Genomic DNA, 17,295 nt, shown 5'->3' on the forward strand with positions numbered 1-17,295 from the left:
TCGCTATTTTTTTCAAAGGCGACCGTTATTTACAACGTATCACTTTACTGTTTCCATGGTGATGCGTCATTGCTAGTCACGCAGAGGTGGACGAAGTACACAACTTCCTTACTTGAGTAAAAGTATAGATACTACTGGTCAAATATTACTCCGTTACAAGTAAAAGTTGTAAAGACCTATTTTTACTTAAGTAAAAAAGTACTACAGAAGTACTTGTTTTTAAAATACTTAAGTATCAAAAGTAAAAAGTAAATGTCAATGCATTGTTTTTATTATTGTTGCATTGTTGTATGTAATACTTAAAGTACCGTATGCCTCTGAATCTACGCCTGCCTTCCTACCCTCATATCAATATCAAATTTATTTCTAGAACACAGTTCCAGTAGTGGGATTGAATGTGAATGTGAGATTGAATAAGTGTACTCAATAACGTCCACAATGGTTTCGGACACCCAAATGGCTGTTCCCTCAAATTTTGCCCTATTTAAAGTTTTTTGGCTTTTAGTATGAATATGTTAGGCTTACTGTTATCTATAAGCTAGTGTGCTCCAAAAAAGTGACAAAAGTCAACATTTAGAAGACCAAACCCAACGTTGAAAATGTTGATCTCCAATGTTGGACAGACGTTGTATTGTGGTTGAAAATGAAAATCGGGTTGACGTCAGAAACCAACATCAGTCGGGTTCTGACGTCAACCCGACTTTTATTTTCAATCAATATCCAACGTCAATCTGACGTCAGGTTCTGATGACTTTCATTTCCAACCAAAATGCAACCCCTGCAACCAAAATCATCCACTGACTGATGTTACTTTCTACTCAAGGACCTTGACAGTATTGTAGTGGAGTAAAAAGTACAATATTTGTCTTTCAAATGTAGTGAAGTTAAAGTAAAAAGTTTCCAGATAAAATAATACTCAAGTAAAGTACAGATACTCAAAAAGTGTACTTAAGTACAGTACTCAAGTAAATGTACTTTGTTACTGTCCACCTCTGTAGTCGCAACCACAATAGCGCTGAATGACTGATGATCTGCTTTTGTTTCCTTTTCCCTTTTTTTTTTTCAAAATATTCACAAATGTGTTAGCTATAGCATGACATATCTGGTATTAGTGGTGGGCAGATCGAGGCTTCGTGAAGCAATGAAACAGTTGAACCAAATGGGCCATATTGTTTCGAGGCTTCGAATCAATCCGACACCCGTCTCAATGGTGACACCTAGTGGTCACTTGCAGGTGTTGATCTGAAACAACCTTGACAAGCCATTAAAAAAATGTGTTTTTTTTTTTATTGTTGTATTTTTCTAATATGTGAAGCTTGTAACCTATAGGCTCCTCACTGTGCATAATGTTATTTTGGTCCTGCAAAATGAATATTAATAAAAGAAATCAAGCCACAATGTCTCACTTTTTTAGAGATTTTTATTAAAATATATTAATTTCCCTGCTGTGGAAGGACTTAGCTTACTTCTTTTTTTTACAGATAATTTCTCCATCCTTTGAAAAAATCCTCTCACAAGGGACACTTGTTGCTGGCATGCAAAGATATTTTTTAGCTAGGACAAGGACATACAAATGAGGAAGGATTACTGCTCTCTCTTTCCAGTAAGTTAGTGGATCATGAGTTCTGGGCAAATACGCATCGTTGATGCATTTTTTCACTTCCACTGTGGCATCAGCTATAGCATTGTGTGTCTCATATGTAGACCTATAAAATGTATATTCACACAATATTATATTATATTATATTATATTCACATTGAAGCTATTTTTAACATGATTGGCAGTTGTGATTGGGACATTAGGTTGTAGGGCATAGGGCTATGGACTTCCTAAACAGTGTCCCAAAAGTTTGTAATTATATTTCAATTATAATTATATTTCAAACAATGCATACCTTGCTTAGATGGCAGTAGCAGGCCTAGGTACAGGGGGAATGCCATCCTGCACCCTGCAAAATGGCAGGATGAGTGCTCCTCAAATGGCGCATCATGGATGATGTATTGTTGCAGTAGGCTAGCTGCCGATCACAATACACACATCTCACTTTACTTGGGGTTTCTAAACGGAAATGCTCCCACACCACAGATGTACAGCATCTCTCCTGGGGAGCCTAAATTTTATCTATCTATCTATCTAAATCTTTCTATCTATCTATCTATCTATATGAATCTATCTATGTATCTATATCTATATTCTATGTATCTAGATATGTATCTATATGTACCTAGATACGTATCTAGATATAATCTATCTATGTACCTATATGTATCTATCTATAATCCAAGGGCGTAGGTTTGATTTTGAAATTGGTGGGGACAGGGACATCCCCTGAATCTGTCATTAAAGGGACATTTCACCCAAAAATGAACATTCTGTCATCATTTACTCTCCCTCAAGTTGTTTTAAACCTGTATGAATTTCTTTATTCTTCTGAACACAAAAGAAGATATTTTGAAGAATGTTGGTGACCAGACAGTTGATGGACCCCATTGACTTCCATAGTAGAAAAAAAAAACTCAATACTGGTTACCAACATTCTTCAAAATATCTTCTTTTGTGTTTTGAATTTTCATTTAAAGGTGAACTTACAGAAATGAACTGTTGGCATATTTGTTTCACATAAATAATGTCCAGTTTGTCCTGTTGGACATGACACACAGCAATACTTGTGCCATTAATCTGAGTCATGTTTTCAGTGTCCTAAGAGCACTGAAACTTCTTTAAGCTTCAGCTGATGAGACTGGGATGACAAGGGTTTCAACTTCATCAAACATTCCTCTCATTTCAACAAGACCAAGCAATGTTGTGTTTTTATGTTTTATGGGGACTTTTTACAGACATAATGATTTTATACTGTACAAACGGTATATTATATCCCCCTACACTAACCCTGCCTATCACAGAAAACTTTCTGCATTTTTACATTTTCAGCTGTTTTCCAAAAATAAATAAATAAATTCCCACAAGGACAAGTATTTTGGATATTGCCATCTTTGTGGTGACATTTTGTCCCTATAGTGTAGTGTTACACACACACACTTAAGCATACAAAATCTCTCTCTCTCTCTCTCTCTCTCTCTAACGATTGTTAAACTAACGATTGTTCGCCACTTTTCCCGCGATTGTAATACAAAACTGATTTGTCCCGCATTTTTGTACTGTTGATTTCTCCCTAGCTTACCGCATCTAGGGCTGCGTTCACACTGCAGGGCTTAATGCTCAATTCCGATTTTTTGAAAAAATTTGATTTTTTTGCAAGGCCGTTCACATTTCCAATTAAATGCGACCTTTTGTGATCTCCTGTGTGAACGTGAAATGACCCAGAAGTGACCCGCATGCGCAGAAGAGTACTCAGCGGTCAACGACGTCACTTGTTGTTTGCGGAAGTAGCTAAACTTCAACTAACTGTGATTCTCACACACACACACACGAGCGCGCGCAGTGACCGTTACACAAGAGCCAGACAGCAGCCGCTGACCTATCTAATATCAGCACAAATAAGTTAACATAACGTTAGTCATATATAATGATGGTGGCCATGGGCTTTTATTTATTTTTTTAATTAACGGGCTCGTCGAGGTCGACCCGTTCGGCAGATTTACCTCAGCTCGACGAATATGCAGTCCGTTTTCAAACCGACGACTACTTCAACGCAGAATTATGACATTTTTCGCGTATCAATGACGTGCGGGTCGGATACATGCGACCTGGCCGTTCAGACTGAAGTCGCATTTCAAAAGATCGGATACGTATCGGATTTGGGACCACATACCCAAGTGGCCTGGGTCGCATTTGAAAAGATCGGATCTGTGTCGTTCAGACTGTCATGAAAAGATCAGATACAGGTCGCATAGGGGCAAAAAAATCGGAATTGGGTCGTTTCAGCCTGCAGTGTGAACGTAGCCTAATATAAGTTTCCTTCGGAGGAGCATTATTTACCGCTTCACACCAGAGCCTCTCGCAAGTTAGATAGAAAAAACAAAGCCAATCAGTTTAGCGATGTGTGTTAGCAGGCGGGACTCAGATATATTAACCGTTTGTGTACCATGAATTGCGCATTTTTCTCAGAACGCTCTTGTAAGAGATTTTAATCTAAATAAGATGTTTCCTGATTAAATAAAATAAGCCTAATACATAAAAACCACAAGACACAACCGGACAACAGTGGTTATATATAAATATAATTTAAGTTTTGATCGAAATTATTGATAGGGACATATCAGTGTCACTGAATATTGGTAGGGACACGTCCCTAGCGTCCCTACTAAATTCTACGCACCTGCTATAATCTATCTATTTATATATGTATCTATAATCTATCTATATATGTATCTATCTATTAATCTAGCTGTCTATATTTATATCTATGTATCTATTAATGTGTCACTATATCTGTCTGTCTATAGCCTATCAGTCAATGTGTTGTGTAAATTTAAATGTAAGCCTAAATAAATCGCACTATGTCACTCATCAAAAATCCGCTATAATCAAACTCCTCTCACAAAAACCCACGAGGTCAATATGCGTTGATTTCACTTACAGATGTGCGATTGTGTGGTCTGTTCCCGACCGTGTCAATCAAACGCTGATTCGGCGGACCACACCTGATGAAACACTAGTGAAACACTTCGAGGCTTCGTTTGGCCATAGTCACGTGACATGGGTGTTTTGAATCACGCTTCGGATCAGTGTTTCGAAACATCTGCGCTTCGGGATCTCGCAAAGCTTCGGAACGACTATTTCACGTCAGCCATCCCTATCTGGTATTCCGATTGTCAAATACAGTGAGGAAAATAAGTATTTGAACACCCTGCTATTTTGCAAGTTCTCCCACTTGGAAATCATGGAGGGGTCTGAAATTGTCACTGTAGGTGCATGTCCACTGTGAGAGACATAATCTAAAAAAAAAAATCAGAAATCACAATATATGATTTTTTAACTATTTATTTGTATGATACAGCTGCAAATAAGTATTCGAACACCTGTCTATCAGCTTGAATTCTGACCCTCAAAGACCTGTTAGTCTGCCTTTAAAATGTCCACCTCCACTCCATTTATTATCCTAAATTAGATGCACCTGTTTGAGGTTGTTAGCTGCATAAAGACACCTGTCCACCCCATACAATCAGTAAGAATCCAGCTACTAACATGGCCAAGACCAAAGAGCTGTCCAAAGACACTAGAGACAAAATTGTACACCTCCACAAGGCTGGAAAGGGCTACGGGGAAATTGCCAAGCAGCTTGGTGAAAAAAGGTCCACTGTTGGAGCAATCATTAGAAAATGGAAGAAGCTAAACATGACTGTCAATCTCCCTCGGACTGGGGCTCCATGCAAGATCTCACCTCGTGGGGTCTCAATGATCCTAAGAAAGGTGAGAAATCAGCCCAGAACTACACGGGAAGAGCTGGTCAATGACCTGAAAAGAGCTGGGACCACCGTTTCCAAGGTTACTGTTGGTAATACACTAAGACGTCATGGTTTGAAATCATGCATGGCACGGAAGGTTCCCCTGCTTAAACCAGCACATGTCAAGGCCCGTCTTAAGTTTGCCAATGACCATTTGGATGATCCAGAGGAGTCATGGGAGAAAGTCATGTGGTCAGATGAGACCAAAATAGAACTTTTTGGTCATAATTCCACTAAACGTGTTTGGAGGAAGAAGAATGATGAGTACCATCCCAAGAACACCATCCCTACTGTGAAGCAGGGGCGATTCTAGGATTTTCGTTTTAGGGGGGCTCAGCCCCCAATGAGGGTATGATTTAAAAAAAAAAAAAAAGTTAGTTTATGGTCTAATGCTCATTATTAACTAGTTTCATTAATTCATCCAGCAATATGCATATGGCACAGTTTTATAATCACTGAGGAACCAAATGTGAGGTATTTAGGGGGGTTCGGGGGCTTGCTCCCCCGAGAAAATTTTGATTTCTCTGATCTACATATGTGCATTTTAAGATGTTTTGAAGGCCAAAGAAATTGGATAACAATAGCTTTAAAACCATGTGCGGGCAGCTGTTTATTTTCTCACCTCATCAGCATCACACTCTTTTTCTCTTTGTTTTTATCTTGCTCTGTCTCTTCCCCTCCTAAAGCTGCTTTGACTAATATAGGCTTTTCATTTTTGTCTGTCAGTGAAGAAAGTAAACATAGGGTCAACTGATAGGTTGATTTATGAATCATTTTTTCAGACAAAGCTACCAGGAAAGCTAGGTAACTAAGTTTATTAAATTCATTCACAATATGTACACATTCATTATTGATCTAGGCCTAATACATGGCCGTAGACAGGGCTTTATAATCAAAGAGGTCATAAATTTGAGGCTGTTATGGGGTTAAACATTTTTATTTCTGATATGTGCATTTCAAGACGTTTGAAGGCCAAAAAAGGATAAGAAACAGATTTAAAACCTGCTCTCTCCTCATCTTTTTCTCTCAGTCTCCTGATCTTGCCCTGTCTCTTCCCTTCCTAAAAGCTGAACTTTTTTAATTTACTGAAGGCTATAAATTGTATTATATTAATTCTCAACATGTACACATGCATTATTAATCTTGTGCCTATGAAAACGGCTTTGTTAATGTTTCTTGTCCCCTCACAATGACATAATTACACGTTATATAGGCCTATTTTCAGCTCAAAATGGCGAAATTAGACAAAAGTTTATTAGTTTTCTAATTATTTTTGTCATTCGTTTAACATTTATGACCTAAAAAACTGTCAAATATAAAATGTTTAGTTTAGCTACTTACATCTTCTTAACTCGCACTTGACCGTAAACTGAAGCGTCAGTCGTGCTGCTAAAATTCGCGCACAGCAGCTTCTGCGAACACGCATTTGTGTAGCCTACACTTAATCACAAATGTTTAGGGGGGCTAGGCAGAAGTTTAAAAAGGGCCTAGTGACGCCTTGGTTCTCACTCTGCGTGTGTTTCGCGCTGGATGACGGCCGTGCTGAGCGGTGCAGGTACAGAGGAGAAGTAGAAGAAGAGAGGATGACACCATTTGCTAAGCGGGGATGTTTTCATTTTCATCCTTACACATACATTTTAAACCACAAACTACGGAGTATGTTTTGGACATTATTTAACATTGTCAAAGACGAATTTTTTTTTTATAATAACATTTCTTACTCCAAGTTTTAGGGGTGCTGAGCTCCTTTTTAGGGGTGCTGAAGCACCCCTAAAAAGGGGCTAGCCTCGCCCATGCTGTGAAGCATGGGGGTGGTAGCATCATGCTTTGGGGGTGTTTTTCTGCACATGGGACAGGGCGACTGCACTGTATGTTTCGATCCATAATGCCCCACTAGACCATAAAACCGATAACTTGTCATGAAAATCACAGAAATGATGATGCAACAACTATACTACAAGCACAATGTTAAATGCACACACACACACACACACACACACACACATACACACACACACACACACGGAAGCCTTCTACACAGTTCTCTGCACTGTAGCACAAAGAATCTCAAGAGATCTCTCGCATATTGCCAGTGTTTCCTTGCTAGACTTGGTTGGACCAGAATGCACATTGCTGTGGAGAAACAGTTGTCGTACTGCTCTTGTTTAAGAACTAAAAAAAAACAAAAACAAAAAAAAAAAAACATTTTTAATAATGTTTTGTTTTGTTTACTTCTCATGTATACATTAATGCTGTGCTTTTGGGAGATCTGAAGTACTTTTGTAGCCGTCCTATTTACTGCAAAACTCCTCAGCTACACCATTAGCATGCATATGAAATATTACATTTTTAAGAAAACAAAAAACACATTAATTAATAATGATCAAAATTCAATACGAGTTGTTTCTGGATATTGATCTAGCTGTTAGATGCATAATTCTGCCATCTGATCAGAATTTGTTTTGCAGATAATATAGTTTTAGCCAGAAAGTGTAATTGCCCCATAGAGATCCATTCATTTTTCTGGATGTGACTAACTGCTCTTTTAACAGCTTTTGTTATGAATATATATTTAATCGTTTTAAAATATATTAAATCAGTATTTTTGTCAAAGTTTAGATTTTTTTGTTTTTGTTTGAGGTCTTTTGAAGTGTCTTCTTATTGCAATAATTCCACATACATTTGCAATAATGCCACTTAAGTTGACACTAAAAGAAAATACTTGATTGCAATTACATATTATTTATTTCAATAATCCAAATGTATAAAATGATTAACTTTAGAATAAGAAACTACATTTTAGTAAATAAAACCAACAACAACAAAAAAACAGCAATATGCGGATAGGATCATGAGTGAAGAGTGACACGTCGTGTGTGTGTGTGTTCATTCCACACTGCATTAGTGCTCTAGTACCAGGCCTTCATTCAAGTCTGAATCTCTGTGGATTTTAAGAGATTTCAGCCCTGTTGCTCAGAGGTCTTTAAGAAGAGAAAGGTCTGTTTTAAGTCTCTGTTGTGTGATCAAACAACCTCTGGTGTTATCTTTGTGCTTTTCCTTGTGTGAATCATGATGTCTCGTACTTTGTTTTGTTTTTCCTCACTCTAAAAGAAACGCACACTTTTGACGTGTCAGTGTGCAATCAGACGCCTGACCAGGCATTTATGAATACTTTGGCTTGCCATAGTCTACGGCTCAAGCACGCTCGTAACCATGCACTCAGACAAAGACGAGACCAAACCGAGAGTGTCAGAGCTCTGTCACAAAACCAATAATTGAACTAGACAGAAGTGACAGAACCCTGACACTTTGTTGTTTATGATGGGATAATTCTTGAGTTTCAGTCAGAATTCAGCCAGAGAAAGCGCGCACTTCGGTTCAGCGATGACTAATCTGAACACCACTGATTGGCCATCACACTCAAACTCAACAGAAACGTGTGCGATTGGTTATAACATACATGATTAAAAATGATTTGTCACAGTTTTTAATAAAGGTGATAAGTGATACTGTTTGAAGGCAAATGCTTGGATGGGTGAAAAAAAGAAAAAAAAAAATCTGAAAACTGCTTTCCAAACCAACAATTGTGGCTGTTCATCCGTTTATGTCTAGGATTGTTGTTGATCTTTAACATTATAGTAATGAACAACATGACATCTTCTGAAATGCAGGGCTGTTATAATAACATTTTCTCTGTACTTTTATGGGGGATTTAATTTTTGTATTTTATTTATTTGTAAATTGACTGCAAAATAAATTTTTAAACATATAAAATAACCTCTCTCACACACGCGCCGTGTCATAAATGGGTTCACAGACATGTTCGAGAAGGTTATCTGTTTGGGTGATCGGTGTAAGATGGAGGTCTCTTAAAGAGTATGTTGGGAAATGAAGGAGGAAGTCCCAGTACTATGTCTTTGTGAGGTTTCTACAGCTTCTATAGTATCAGAGTCTATACATTATTTTCTCAACACATTCTCACTAACAACTCGTCTGGATGCTTTGTCAGGACTGCTTGGTGTCACTTTTTAACACACTGGGACCCCTTCAGTGTTCAAACACTATTAACCCTCTGGGGTCTAAGGTGTTTTTGGGGCCCTTGGGATGTTTTGACATGCTCTGACATTTGTGCTTTTTTCAGTTATTTATAAACATGATAATGGCAAAGGTGTAAATTCACTCTATATAGCACAAACAGGGCTACCATAATATGCGAGCAAAATGTATTTAGATGTTTGTATTTTTAAGAGAATAATGTTTATGCGTGGTTATTGAAAAAAATAAAAATGAAAGTTGCTGAAATAAGACCACAAAACTCATACTAAATATGTGTCCACAAGACTTTTGACTAATGGATGTTGTCGCTTCGCGTTCTGGCTTCAAAATTATGTGAAAATAGTCTTGCTTTATCGTTCACGTAAAACAATACATTGATTTAAATTAAGTAAAACAGGATTTGCTTGGAAAGCCAATATACGAGGGGGGCGTGAACGAGGATTGGTTTACACCTTGAATACAATGTCCCACCCATTATGCGTAATGACTCTGTATAATGAGCCATTCATTCAGGTGTGACACTGACTGAGCCCCACAAGAATGAATGCAAGGACAAAAGATATATTTAGAAGAAGACTTATATTGACCATTTAAGATTTTGCTTATATCTATCTTGTAAATATGTTTTGCTATTTTATTAAAAAGGTTACAATTACAACAATAATTACAATTTCAACAATATTTCAAGTGTACTCTTTCTTTGTAAAAAAATGATTATAGGCCTACATTTTATCATATGTATTCATTAGTTTGAATATAGCCAACATTGGAACATCTAACATCTTAGTTTAAGCATATGAGCAGAAATTGCTAAACAAAAACTTATTTGATGTGGCACTATATTCTACAGTAAAAACTGTACCCAAATCTAGTCAACAAAATGTTGTCTTTCATATTTCGCCTGACTGTAACGTTGTTTTTATGAAATATTAGGGCATATAAATGTTAATTTGCAGTTTAATACGTTGCTTATACAAATAGCCTACATTTTATTTCAAAATTTCAGTCGATTTTTACTCATCTCAGTATAGCAAAGCATTTTAGTTGATTAAAGCGGTTTATTCTTTCACACACAGACACGCGATTCATATTTAGGCTAAACAGTCTTTACAAATATGTACCCTTCATTCATATCACAGAAACGCGATTCATATTATAGGTTCATTTGTTTGCGGTTTACATAGGCCTACACTAACGTTATTCCATAACGTTATTCCACATTAACACTTGAGAAAAGATAACTTAGCCTACCTCACTCCACCGCGGGATCTATTGCTCCTCATATCAGCACTGTTCTGAGGAAACTTTTCTCCAGGATTATTAGGTAGGCTATATCATGCCTCACTCGCGGCGCGCTGTGTTTACAGCTGATGGGCGTTTCACAGCTCTGAAATGGTTCTCAGAATTTGCGTTTGAATAGCTCGCGCTCTCCTGGGCGTGGTCACATTACATTTGAATGAGCTCAAATTAGCTCGACTGGAATTGCTCTCTTTTAATACAGATTTCACAAGATGAGAATATTTGTTTTTTATATAAATTACTTCATTTAAAAGAAGAGAATTCAAGCTTCATGCCTGTGCGTCTGTATGTCTGTTTGACTGAGTATTCGCTGAGTTATTGTTCATTTTCGGACGCGTATCAGAATAGACTTAACTGACAGAGAGAAGGCAGAACTCGCTTCGTGTTTATTTTTCTTTATTTGGCAAAAAGCACAACACTTTGTTTTTATTGTGAGTATACACAAAAATAATACACATTTAACAGAATCGATTGATGTATGAAACTTGTTTTTAATATCAAAGTCAACAGAGCAAAATTAATTTCTTTTGAACTGAACTGAAAAAAAGCGAGCTGGTATCACCGGCGATACCGCCGACCCCAGGGGGTTAAAAACTCTCAGTCTCTCTCACATACACACCAGCCAGGATGATTCTTACTGATCCACTTACTTGAGTTTGTCCAGTGTGCAGTCTGGATGGTTCATTGCACCAGAGAGCAGTTTCACTCCTAATTCTCCTGGGTGATTGTAGCTCAGATCCAGCTCTCTCAGGTGTGAAGGGTTTGAACTCAAAGCTGAAGCCAGAGCAACACAACCTTCCTCTGTCACCATACAGTGAGATAATCTACAACAACAGTAAGTGTTCATGTCAGTGTGCTTCATTTTTAGAGAATATACACTACAATAAACAACAATCAATTGTTGAATCTACAATAAACAACAATCAATTCAACCCATCAATTATCTTTACAAGGACCTCTGATTGATTGCAATTAGTGATGTAGAGATTACCCAATTTCAAAATTGACCACTTGCCGAAGAAGCAAATTAAATTGCCAAAATGCCCCAATAGCTTATCTAAACATGATTCAGGAGTAGTTGAAGACAGGTATGCAATATGCAAACCATTTAGATGAAAAGTGTCAGCAAAAGCGGCGAACACATATTTTGATAAGAACAATATCTTAACTTTCAAATTAAAACAATAAATAGCATTTTGACACTCTTTAATGCATGACAGATCGCTATAGCCACATATCTGTTTAAGCAGAAACATGGAGCGCACCTGAACCGATCATCTCTGTATCTGTGCATCTCTGCACCTGAACTGATCATCTCAGTATCTGTGCATCTCTGCACCTGAACTGATCATCTCTGTACCTTTGCATCTCTGCACCTGAACTGATCATCTCTGTATCTGTGCATCTCTGCACCTGAACTGATCATCTCTGTACCTGTGCATCTCTGCACCTGAACTGATCATCTCTGTATCTGTGCATCTCTGCATCTGAACTGATCATCTCTGTATCTGTGCATCTCTGCACCTGAACTGATCATCTCTGTATCTGTGCATCTCTGCACCTGAACTGATCATCTCTGTATCTGTGCATCTCTGCACCTGAACTGATCATCTCTGCATCTGTGCATCTCTGTATCTGAACTGATCATCTCTGCATCTGTGCATCTCTGCACCTGAACTGATCATCTCTGTATCTGTGCATCTCTGCACCTGAACTGATCATCTCTGTATCTGTGCATCTCTGCACCTAAACTGATCATCTGTGTATCTGTGCATCTCTGCACCTGAACTGATCATCTGTGTATCTGTGCATCTCTGCACCTGAACTGATCATCTCTGTATCTGTGCATCTCTGCACCTGAACTGATCATCTCTGTATCTGTGCATCTCTGCACCTGAACTGATCATCTCTGTATCTGTGCATCTCTGCACCTGAACTGATGATCTCTGTATCTGTGCATCTCTGCACCTGAACTGATGATCTCTGTATCTGTGCAACTCTGCACCTGAACTGATCATCTCTGCACCTGAACTGATCATCTCTGTATCTGTGCATCTCTGCACCTGAACTGATCATCTCTGTATCTGTGCATCTCTGCACCTGAACTGATCATCTCTGCACCTGTGCATCTCTGCACCTGAACTGATCATCTCTGCACCTGTGCATCTCTGCACCTGAACTAATGATCTCTGTATCTGTGCATCTCTGCACCTGAACTGATCATCTCTGTATCTGTGCATCTCTGCACCTGAACTGATCATCTCTGTATCTGTGCATATCTGCACCTGAACTGATCATCTCTGCCACTGTGCATCTCTGCACCTGAACTGATCATCTCTGCCACTGTGCATATCTGCACCTGAACTGATCATCTCTGCCACTGTGCATCTTTGCATCTGAACTGATCATCTCTGCCTCTGTGCATCTCTGCACCTGAACTGATCATCTCTGCACCTGAACTGATCATCTCTGCATCTGTGCATATCTGCACCTGAACTGATCATCTCTGCATCTGTGCATCTTTGCATCTGAACTGATCATCTCTGCCTCTGTGCATCTCTGCACCTGAACTGATCATCTCTGCCTCTGTGCATCTCTGCACCTGAACTGATCATCTCTGCATCTGTGCATATCTGCACCTGAACTGATAATCTCTGTATCTGTGCATCTCTGTATCTGAACTGATCATCTCTGCATCTGTGCATCTCTGCACCTGAACTGATGATCTCTGTATCTGTGCATCTCTGCACCTGAACTGATGATCTCTGTATCTGTGCATCTCTGTATCTGAACTGATCATCTCTGCATCTGTGCATCTCTGCACCTGAACTGATCATCTCTGTATCTGTGCATCATTGCATCTGAACTGATCATCTCTGCCTCTGTGCATCTCTGCACCTGAACTGATGATCTCTTTATCTGTGCATCTCTGCACCTGAACTGATCATCTCTGTATCTGTGCATCTCTGCACCTGAACTGATCATCTCTGCATCTGTGCATCTCTGCACCTGAACTGATGATCTCTGTATCTGTGCATCTCTGCACCTGAACTGATCATCTCTGCACCTGAACTGATGATCTCTGTATCTGTGCATCTCTGTATCTGAACTGATCATCTCTGCATCTGTGCATCTCTGCACCTGAACTGATCATCCCTGTATCTGTGCATCTCTGCACCTGAACTGATCATCTCTGTATCTGTGCATCTCTGCACCTGAACTGATCATCTCTACATCTGTACATCTCTGCACCTGAACTGATCATCTCTGTATCTGTGCATCTCTGCACCTGAACTGATCATCTCTGTATCTGTGCATCTCTGCACCTGAACTGATCATCTCTGTATCTGTGCATCTCTGCACCTGAACTGATGATCTCTGTATCTGTGCATCTCTGCACCTGAACTGATGATCTCTGTATCTGTGCATCTCTGCACCTGAACTGATCGCTGTACTTCTAGATTGTTACAAACACTACCTTAGAAAATCCTACCATCTGCCACAGGAGGTCTCCCTCATCTGAGTATTAACAGTATTAACTGAGTACTGACTACAAATCCCAGAACTCACATACCTGGACTGATTGCACAAACACCTGTTCCCCGTTTCATGGACTATTTAAGCTCTGAGCACGCTAGGCTAAGTGCAAAGTCTTGTTTTGCCATGGCTAACATTTCTGAGCATTTTTTCCACAACTGATCAATTCATCGATTTAGTGATCCGTATTGACTATCTCATTCGCTCTCGGAGAACAAACAGATTCTCTAACCCTCTTCACTAAACAAACTTCTCTATGGATGACACTGAACCCCTGCAGATAGGATGAACTCATCTGTCCACATAGGAGCGAGAACGCTACATCAGGAAACATCTATGTCTGTATTGCAGTCAAGCAGGACATCTGACTGTGCGTTCACACCAAACGTGAATAGTGAGTCAAATTTGCGTCTACCGCGTCTAGTTGGACGCGTGAACATTTTGAATCCATTCGCGTGTCCAGAGCGAAATTGACGCGCGTAAAAAGCAAAAGTTTGAAGCGAAATCTTGTGGGAGGGGCAAGTGCTAGGCGGTTGTCTGTTTTCAAAATGGCTGATGTTGATCGAGCATTACTGCTATGTATTTGCTCTGGAGAGCAGAACAGCGGTGTAGGGGTCATCATCGCCGTACTTGGGTCCACTGAGACCTTCCGGAGGCTTATCCAGTTTGGCGAGTTTCACCATTTGCTCCAGGAGCTGCGCCTGGATGACGGCCGCTATCAGCGGTGCTCGTGCCTGTCCCGCGCCCAGTTTGATGACCTGTTGTCCCGCATCGAAGCGAGGATCACCCACGCCCTCACCCACATAATCTGTTATTTATTTTTGTAGTGATGATTAATGGAGCCAGCCTCCAAAAGTAATTAACCTGTCCTGTGATTTTTGTCCAGACACAAACTATGTTCTTATACACTAAAGTACAGGTGCTGGTCATATAATTAAAATATCATGAAAAAGTTGATTTATTTCAGTAATTCCATTCAAAAAGTGAAACTTGTATAATGTATAATTGTATAATTCATTACACACAGACTGATATATTTCAAGTGTTTATTTCTTTTCATTTTGATGATTATAACTGACAACTAATGAAAACCCCTAATTCAGTATCTCAGAAAATTAGAATATTGTGAAAAGGTTCAATATTGAAGACACCTGGTGCCACACTCTAATCAGCTAATTAACTCAAAACACCTGCAAAGGCTTTTAAATGGTCGCTCAGTCTAGTTCTGTAGGCTACACAATCATGGGGAAGACTGCTGACTTGACAGTTTTCCAAAAGACGACCATTGACACCTTGCACAAGGAGGGCAAGACACAAAAGGTCATTGCTAAAGAGGCTGGCTGTTCACAGAGCTCTGTGTCCAAGCACATTAATAGAAAGGCGAAGGGAAGGAAAAGATGTGGTAGAAAAAAGTGTACAAGCAATATAGACGGTGGGCCGAGGGGAGATTTCGTGTTTTCAAACGATCTGTGGTGAGGGATAACCCAGTTTTTTATATGTAACCGCTACGCTTTTCAACAAAGTAAATAAAAATTGTTGCCACTCACACACTTTGTCCATTACTATAATATCGGTAACTTTCTCCAGGTTATTTTCCCGGCGAATAGAGCAAGCAACTATGTGCGGGGTCCGACCTGAATGACGTATTTGATGCCTTCATCCAATAGCGTGCGTGGAAAGTGTCGGTGTTGGTGACACGTTTGTGAACACACTGGCGCGCTTCGCGCCCAGGATTTAAGATTGTACTATTTAAGATAAGAACTATTTTACCTAATTTTGCTACATATTCAGTTTGACACAAAATGAGAATGTAGAGGTAATGTTATCCATTTGAACTGTTTTTATTTTATGTAACCACCTTCTGTCATACGATGTCCTGTCATTTCTTTGTAATCTTTAATAAATACACCCTTCTGATTTAACACATTTGACATAATGGTATTGCTTGGAAACACAACGTCATGAAAAAACGAGACAGACAATACTCTTTTTCCCGCCCATGTTTACTTGGAAGAAATGGCAAAACATGAAGTGTTGTATGCATATATTTGAGGGAAGTGGTGGACCCACCATTCCCTTCACAGACATAAGTTGGGAGAAATTTATTAAATCAGTGTTTCTGTGGAAAGACCTTGAGGGCAGAGAAGGTATCATTGCAGAAGAGGCAGTACAGGCATACAAGTTACAAAGCCATGAACCTACAAACCAGTTAGTCAAACCAGCTAACACTGGCTACCACAGGGAGTGCTACAGCCATTTCACAAATATCACGAAGATAAAACGAGCACAAAGGAGAAGAGAGAAGGCAGTATTAGTTGAAGAAACTGCAAAGGAAGGTTGGTATTATATTGTATAGACAGGCGGTGCAGTATTAGACATACAGTACAGGTCAAAAGTTTGGAAACATTACTATTTTTAATGTTTTTGAAAGAAGTTTCTTCTGCTCATCAAGCCTGCATTTATTTGATAAAAAAAAATACAGAAAAAAGAGTAACATTGTTATATATTATTACAATTTAAAATAATTGATTTTCAATTTATTATACTTTAAATTATCATTTATTTCTGTGATTTAAAGCTGAATTTTTAGGATCATTAAGAAATCATTCTAATATGATGATTCATTATCAAAGTTGGAAACAGTTCTGCTGCTTAATATTTTTTTCATAACGTGATACTTTAAGATACTTTGAAGAATAATAAATAAAAAAAAACAGCTATGTTTTTAAAATAGAAATATTTTGTAACAATATACACTACTGGTCAGTATTTTTTTCTTTCTTTTTTAAAAAAAATCAATACTTTTATTCAGCAAGGATGTGTTAACTATATAAAAAGTGACAGTAAAGATTTATATTATTAGAATTTTTTTTTTTTTTTTTTGAATAAATGCAGTTCTTTTTAACCTTTTATTCATCAAATATATTAGGCAGCAGAACTGTTTCCAACACTCATAATAAATCAGAATATTAGAATGATTTCTAAAGGATCATG

The 17,295-nt window shown here is 38.6% G+C and overlaps 2 protein-coding genes across 4 annotated transcripts in view; one reads left to right on the forward strand and one right to left on the reverse strand.

Annotated features, from left to right (window-relative positions):
* LOC311079881 (uncharacterized protein) overlaps positions 1 to 17,295 on the forward strand; it is a 518,544-nt gene that overhangs the window by 400,269 nt on the left and 100,980 nt on the right. The window lies entirely within an intron of this gene.
* LOC311079578 (uncharacterized protein) overlaps positions 1 to 17,295 on the reverse strand; it is a 447,200-nt gene that overhangs the window by 14,017 nt on the left and 415,888 nt on the right. For all 3 annotated transcript variants that reach the window (XM_084109138.1, XM_084109135.1, XM_084109136.1), the window contains one exon: positions 11,415 to 11,588. In XM_084109138.1, coding sequence (XP_083965264.1) covers positions 11,415 to 11,588 — 174 coding nt within the window. The remainder of the gene's footprint in view (positions 1 to 11,414; positions 11,589 to 17,295) is intronic.

This window comes from Abramis brama, assembly GCF_963993115.1.
Source record: "Abramis brama genome assembly, chromosome: 1".
NCBI lineage: Eukaryota > Metazoa > Chordata > Actinopteri > Cypriniformes > Leuciscidae > Abramis > Abramis brama.